This window comes from Corythoichthys intestinalis, chromosome 1, assembly GCF_030265065.1.
Source record: "Corythoichthys intestinalis isolate RoL2023-P3 chromosome 1, ASM3026506v1, whole genome shotgun sequence".
NCBI lineage: Eukaryota > Metazoa > Chordata > Actinopteri > Syngnathiformes > Syngnathidae > Corythoichthys > Corythoichthys intestinalis.
Window position 1 is genome coordinate 12,987,478 of NC_080395.1, and position 7,801 is coordinate 12,995,278.

General features: G+C 38.2%; 1 protein-coding gene across 1 annotated transcript; it reads right to left on the minus strand.

Moving 5' to 3' along the window:
- Window positions 1–1,714: 1,714 nt before the first annotated feature.
- LOC130915857 (gastrula zinc finger protein XlCGF62.1-like) lies at window positions 1,715–6,806 on the minus strand. The gene is made up of 2 exons (XM_057836023.1): window positions 6,506–6,806; window positions 1,715–2,950 (listed from the first exon to the last, which is right to left on the minus strand). Exon 2 carries the CDS (start codon window positions 2,867–2,869, stop codon window positions 1,934–1,936), a length of 936 nt encoding a protein of 311 aa, XP_057692006.1. The 5' UTR covers window positions 2,870–2,950; window positions 6,506–6,806; the 3' UTR covers window positions 1,715–1,933.
- Window positions 6,807–7,801: the final 995 nt, after the last annotated feature.

The window sequence follows — 7,801 nt, forward strand, 5'->3', positions numbered from 1 at the left end:
CACGCTTTATCAAAATCATAAAAACCTTTGAATGTTTGGAAAACAAGAAAAATCGCTGCAAACAACTCAAATGTGAAAATACCCCTAACCAAGAAAAAGGCAGAAAAGGAAAATAACTACCCAAGTTGCTCGTTCAGCTAAATTCTTTAAAACATACCCGATTAAAAGGCCAAATAAAAGGAAGCCTAGTTGAAGGAAGTTTGGTCAAAGGGTGGCTTAATTAAACAGGGACTTGATTAAACAGCAGTTGACAAAACCACTCACGCCCCAGGTGGTCGCTGCTGATGAAACAAAAGAGTTAACAGTTATCAAATTCATGCACACCAGGGCAGTCACTAGGTTTTAAGAATAGGGTGTGCTTAGCCCCCATTACTTACACATGATGTAAGTGAACGTAGCGTACAAACACAAAACTTCAAAAACAGCTAACAAAGACTGATAATTTATATATACAGTATACTACCATTCAAAAGTTTGCGGTCAAAGCAATCCCCAAACTTTTGAACAGTAGTATATATATTGTGACCTCATGCAGGGGCAGGTAGTGGAAGACCGTTACATTCTTTGGCCAGAGATGAAGAATCCAGTCAAAATGGCCGTTGGCCAAAAGACTACACCTCCCAGCATGCCGCACAACTCCTCCAGGTGTGGCTGCTTACGCCACTTAATTGCAGCTGTCCTGGAGGACTATATAAGAGACGACCGGATGCAAATCTGCTTTTGTCTGAACCTGCTCAAATGAAGGATTCTAAATACTACATGCCTGCGTTTTTGCAGTAAAAGCCATAATGAGCCCAAATTTCAGATTTTTGAAAGGACGAATAATCCTAGGCGGAAAACACTCAGGTGTCGTGAAGTTCCGCTTTGAGGCCCCCAATTTGTCCCAATTTCAATCGTGTCCTCTTTGCATGTGCGATACATCATTGGAAAGCTTAAAATATTTATTTTCTGGGGGACGAAAAATTTTGAGAAGGCAGTTTTTTTTTACACCTTAAAAGTAGGGCAAATCAGGTGAGTGAAAAATATAGACATTTTTTTAAACCTTTGAAATTTTCTTTAAGTTTCTCATTTAAAAAAATTTTTTTTTGGACAACCATCCTAGTTCATAAAAAATAATGGACAATTCAAGATGATCCCCTTTGTCTACTCAACTCTTTGATCATCAATATGCATTCACAAGACGTGGGTGGATGTACAATTATAAAGGAATTTGGTGTGTGAGTAAATTTGAGTTAATTTAGCCCTGTGTTTTATTTTGTAAATAAACATGGCTAAAGGGGGAGTTGGCTGCATTGTTAATGATACTTTTACTGGTTTTGTTTTGGCTTGACTTCAATCTGTGCAAAGAAAAAATGATTTTTTCAATTATGATAAAAGATTGTTAATGCAAGATACTGAGAATAAAAGGCTCCATATGCATTAAGGGAACATATAAATGTGAGTACATAACACTATTTATTGCATTTAGCCTTGAAGCTTAGGAACTAGGCTTTATGATTTAAGCATCAAATGTATCTAATACTGTACATCGATATCATCCTGAAGGAATTCGGCCTTCCAGCCAAGCTGCCCGAACCGCGACAGCCGAACCAGAAGGCGTCCCGCTGGTGCCGCTCCAGCAATTCTGCCGGGAAGCCCAAACTCCGCGCGTTCACACCAGCGTTAGCCCTTTGTACTGACTCCATTTTGAACGGTTAAAGAAAGCTCACCGGGAACAAGTTGATCATTTATTCGTCGACAGTGTTCAAAAAGCAAGGCAAAAACAGACAATGGAGAGGCACTGCTGGATCCAGGGTCAGCAAAACAACGGATACATCGAATCTTTTACATCATAGTGAGCATGCAAAAGGCTTTTCCCCAGTGTGTGTGCGCTTAAGTTTTTCAAAATGATTCTTCTGAGAAAATATTTTATGCAAAGTGTGCAGGCGAAAGGCTACTCTCCAGTGTGTGTGCGTGTGTGTATGTTTAAATTTCCCCTTTGGGTGAATCGTTTACCACAAGATGTGCAGGCAAAAGGCTTTTCTCCAGTGTGTGTTCTTGTGTGAATTTTTAAAAGTTCCTTGCCGGCGAATCTTTTTTCGCAAAATGAGCAGGCGAAAGGCTTCTCTCCTGTGTGTCTGCGCGTGTGTTTGTTTAAACCGCTCTTATAAACGAATCTTTTACCACAAAGTGTGCAGGCAAAAGGCTTCTCTCCAGCGTGGCTTCTTGTGTGCAATACAAAATATCCCTTCCGAGTGAATGTTTTACCACAAAGTGTGCAGGCAAAAGGCTTTTCTCCAGTGTGTGTACGCGTATGCTCTTCTAAAACATTTTTATGACAAAATCTTTTATCGCAATGTGTGCAGACGAAAGGCTTCTCTCCAGTGTGTGTTCTTGTGTGAACGTTTAAATTTGACTTGGTGAAGTATTTTTTATCACAAAGTGTACAGGCAAAAGGCTTCTCCTCATCGTGTGTATGCATGTGTACTTTTAAATTACGTTTCCAAGAAAATGTTTTTTCACAGAGTGAGCAGGGAAAAAGTTTCCCAACTGCACATTGCTTTGTGTCCCTTTTCAATGATGACTTCTTTAAAGATTTGTCTTCCTCCTCCTCATCAGTATTAAAGTCAGAAGAATGTGACGTTATATTGTCGCTGTCCGAAAGCGGAGCTAAAAGGCCGTCCGGTTGCGATCGTCCCTCTCCTTTTGTTGTCAAGTGCTGAAATGAGCTGTCGCTCGAAGGGTTCGCTGATTCACTCTCTTCGCTTGGTCCTTCGTCTTCTTCGCTCTTCACACTGACATCTATTGAAAACTTGGTGATTTCAACTTCCTGGTCTTCTTCTTTCATGTCGGTGGTCTCTAGCTCTGCCTCCTGTTTTATGTACGGCATCTCGGACTCCTCTTCCTGTTTAAGGTGGAGGCTATCGTGCTTTTCAGGGTGAAGATCTTCTACAGTGATGTCTCCCGGACACTGGGTGGAAAAAAAAAAAAAAATCACGGGATTTGCTTAAGTCGAGCTTTTGCCATGGTATTGAGGTTGCTTTTTTTTTTTTTTTTTTTTTAAATAAAATAGGGAGAAATATACAGGTCATTCAGCCGTGATGAGACCACAGGATTGCAATGTTCATTGATAGAATATTACACTTAATATCACCAATAACGTTGCATCTTTAAAGTGCTATAAAATTGACTTGAAGTGATCAGAATGCTTTGTTTAAAAAAAAAAAAAGAAAAAAAGAAAACCTGGGGTGTTGTGTGGATTCTATTACGTTTCTGCCTTACAAACTATATGTCTGTAAGTATTTTACATCTATCTGTGTGTTTGAGGGGAAAAGAGAAATATGAAACAAATTTGTTAAGTCCTCCTGTATGTAAACAAACCAATACTTTAGAGAATTTTCAAGACTGCGTTTGATCACCGCGTGCGTGTGTGCATACAAACCTATACTTATAACCTGTGGCTTACATGAACTGTGGCGTCTACATGGTACAGTATTTATATACCCAGCATATATTGTTCAATTGTGTTGAATGCATGCATGTTTCACAAACGAATTACCCATCCATCATCTATCCCTTAATCATGGGTTCATACAAAAACACGAAAAGACCAAGCCTGTGTTTAATTGGAGGATATTCAATGTTAGCTAGCCGTCAGGCAGTGCACACGGAAATGATCTGTTTTGGACAGAAAACTGGTGTATTTTTAAGAGCTAAACAGTAACAATATAATCCAGAAATACAATGGCATTTCCAAAAGAAACAAAAATAGTCACGTTTTATCCTCTGAAACATTGGAAAAAGAGGTTAATGATAATATTTTTTTGTATGCTTCATAGTAGGGTGACCAAACGTCCTCTTTTGCCCGGAGAAGTCCTACTTTCACCTACTATCCTCGTGGTCCGGGCGGTTTTTTATAAATTCATAAAAATGTCCGGATTTTATGATTTTTCACGGGACCAATTTGAAGAGAATTCCTCTGGCTGCTGGGTGGCAGCGCCTGCCTGCGATGACATGACTCCGAGTAGTAGGGAGGGAAGGAGTAGTTCTTGTTTTTGTTGGCAGTTTACCCCTATCATGAGGCATTACCGCCATCTACTGGGTTGACGATTTGGCCACAACGCCTGCCCAGTTATTAGGTTTTTTACGATAAATACGTATATAATGGCAACTGTTGACTGCTGTCGGAGCTTTGACTGTAAAATCCCGTTTGGTATCGCATCGTTGCGCTGCCGATGATTGTAAACTTTTATAGCAAAGTTTGATTTTTGCCTCAGCTAGCTATCAGTAAGCTAAACCGCGCTAGGCATTATGGGAAACGTAGTTTTTAACTGCTACGTTTGGAAACATGCTGGTTGAATAGTTTGTCAGTTTATTTCGGTTTTTGTTTGTGTGCAATCTAGAACATTGAATGAGAATATCAATTGAATGGGAATAACAATTTGTCAAGGACAATTGTCGTTATAGTAATTTATAAAAATGTTTACTTGGCACATAGCCTACTCTGTCTATGTGTATTGACTGGGCTACATTTCTATGGGTCTGCATTATATATTATACGTATACGTAGACATACATACTGTATGTGTGTATATATATATATATATATATATATATATATATATTAGGGCTGTCAAAATTATTGCGTTAACACGCGGTAATTAAATTTTTTAATTAATCACGTTAAAATATTTGACGCAATTAACGCACATGTCCCATTCAGACAGTATTCTGCCTTTTGGTAAGGTTTACAGCAAGGCTTTTTATGCTGTCTAACAGCGAACTCTTGTGGTCGCTTTGCGACATGGTTTACTTTTTTCTTGCCAGTTCTATATGGCTGCACGACGTCTCTGTTGTGCTTATATGATCCTTGGACAAGATTTGTCCGTAAGTATGGTTGTTGTAAAGAATGTACATATTATGTTAATAAGCGAAATGTTATATTTTTTGTATGAGACGCTTTTTGTTTATGTTTAGTTAACCTGTATAGGGTGCTAAGCTAACGTTGTTGCTAATGCAATGCTTGTGTACTTTTTTTTTGTAGCTTTACGATGGTCTAAAGAGGAAAATGGTTTGAGGCAATTTTATTAATAAATCAGATGAAAAAGGAAGAAGTCTGATTATTAAGGCGTCGTTCACTAGCTGTCTAGCTTTGGAAAAAGTAGACACTTCGGCGTGAGGACAGCATAGACAGATTTAAATGACAGTAGAGTGAAATGCCCACTACAGTCCTTATGTACCGTATGTTGAATGTATATATCAATCTTGTGTCTTATCTTTCCATTCCAACAATTTATTTTACAGAATATATATATAATTCACAGAAAAATATGGCATATTCTATAGATGGTTTGAATTGCGATTAATTACGATTAATTAATTTTTAAGCTGTAATTAACTCGATTAAATAATTAATCGCAATTCATTGCAATTCAAACCATCTATATAATATGCCATATTTTTCTGTAAATTATTGTTGGAATGGAACGATAAGACGCAAGATGGATATATATATATTCAGCATGCGGTACTTAAGGACTGTATTTGTTTATTATAACAATAAATCAACAAGATGGCATTAACATTATTAACATTCTGTTAAAGTGATCCATGGATAGAAAGACTTGTAGTTCTTTATGAAAAATGTTAGTACAAGTTATAGAAATTTTATATTAAAACCCCTCTTAATGTTTTCGTTTTAATAAAATTTGTAAAATTTTTAATCAAAAAATTAACTTGTAGCCCGCCATTGTTGATGGCAATAATTACTTACACTATAAAATTAGTCGCACCCAAGCGCCAGCAGAGGGCAGCAAAACTCCGCAAAACACAATTTACAAGTGGGCCTTTCACTCCTCTGTCATTTAAATCTGTCTGGGCTGGGCCAATTGCGTTAATTGCGTCAAATTTTTTAATGGGATTAATTTAAAAAATTAATTAACGCCCGTTAACGCGATAATTTTGACAGCCCTAATATATATATATATATATATATATATATATATATATATATATATATATACACACACATATATATACCCCCCCAAGTCATTATTTTTTTTTTTTTTCAAACTGCATTTTTCCATCCAGAGTGAGGGGGCACACATTAAATATATTAAAGTGATATAGGCATCTTGGAGTGAACTTCGAGTAAAATTCAAGTATCTTGAGGCCAGGCTGAGTGTCCTCTTTTTTGGAAATCAAAATATGGTCACCCTACTTCATAGAGGATTATTGATGCATTACACTTCAGAAGATCGTCAAATTTTGGCAGGTTTGAGTGAATAAACAAATTATGTGTGTGCTCCAGAAACCCGACCTTAACACAACCAACAAACAAAGTTTGCAAATGGGAAGTGGCATTAAGCCAAAGCAATCGGAATGCTTTAACGTGTATTAGCTAGCGAGCTAAGCAAAACTAAACAAGTTTGGTAAAGCTGCGAAGCTTCAATATAAAGCCAAACGACTTCCACTATGCTTTAAAATGGGACTCTTTAGTCCACAAAATTTTTACTTCGGTACTTACCCGATGAGAATGTTTTGAAGGAGCTCGTTTGGTTAGAAGAAATCTCTCCCCATAGGAGAACAGAACACTAAATAACTTCTTCTTCTTTAGTTGAATTCAGTCGGACTCGATGCCTACTGGCACATTGCTGCCTTTCTCAATGGGGCTAAATAACGTAATGACGTTCATACCCATCTCAGCCCAGTTGCAACTAACAAGTCCGCCAAAGCGTTTATCGCTCTATCCTGCCCCTGCCTTCGTGGGCCACAACAAATCGTTTAGAGTCACAGCACCTTGCGGCAACGGCCCACTTTTTTTTTTTTTTTTTTTTTTTTTTTAAAGCTCCCGTCCCTGAACACTGTATATTGTACACTCCATCATTACACGTTTCACCATATGATCTTGTTTGCAGTGTTCACACATTCCATCAGGATCTTTACCCATCTTGGCTAGAACGCTAGATCCCACGCTAGTCCACAGTGACCCAGTCTAAGAAGCGTTAATATGACAACATACTTTCTTTCTTTACCGGTATATACTGCAGTAAATTTGACAGATGGGTTAATAGAAAAGTAATGGCGCCCCCTGGTGTCACTCTCCCATATTTTTGCCAGAAAGCTGTCACATATGCTCTAATTTTACCCTTCCACTCATAAACTCCAGGGACTATTTTAACTTGAATTTCTAGTTTTAGAGCCCATTTTGCCACCATATCAGCCATTTCATTTCCGAAGATTCCTACATGGGCTGGAACCCATATAAAACCTACTTCACCACCTGCTCTCTCAATTCTATGAACGATTGACAACAACTCTGACATGAGGTCAGGTCTTGTACCAAGTCCTCTCCTCCACAAAGATTCCAGAGCAGATGCTGAATCAGTGCACATCACTACCCTTTCATGTTTCGTACTCTCTGCCCACTGTAATGCACTTATTTGTGCTGTAATTTCAGCTGTATATACAGACATATTGCAAATACTTTTGAACTGTAGAACATCATAATTGGGAATGTGAATTGCAAAACCAGTTTTTCCCAACTTTGGGTCCTTTGACACATCAGTGTAAATCTGAACAAACCCCTCTCATCTATTTGCTATCAATTTTTCCACAAGCCCCCACTTAATTACTTCCTTCTTTAGCCAGTGTCATCACTGATATATCAATGTCTGGGGTAGGTAAAGTCCATGGTGGACTACCAGTCCAAATCATATTTGAGGCCACACCCACCTCTCCTAGTTTCAGCCTTTGCAGTTGTTTACTCATTTCGTATACATAAGGCACAGTCTTGTTAGCCCCCCACTCCCACACCTCCTCA

Bases quoted from the DNA above. Each gene is read 5' to 3' on its own strand.
- LOC130915857 (XM_057836023.1), bottom strand. From the start codon at position 2,869: ATGCCGTACATAAAACAGGAGGCAGAGCTAGAGACCACCGACATGAAA.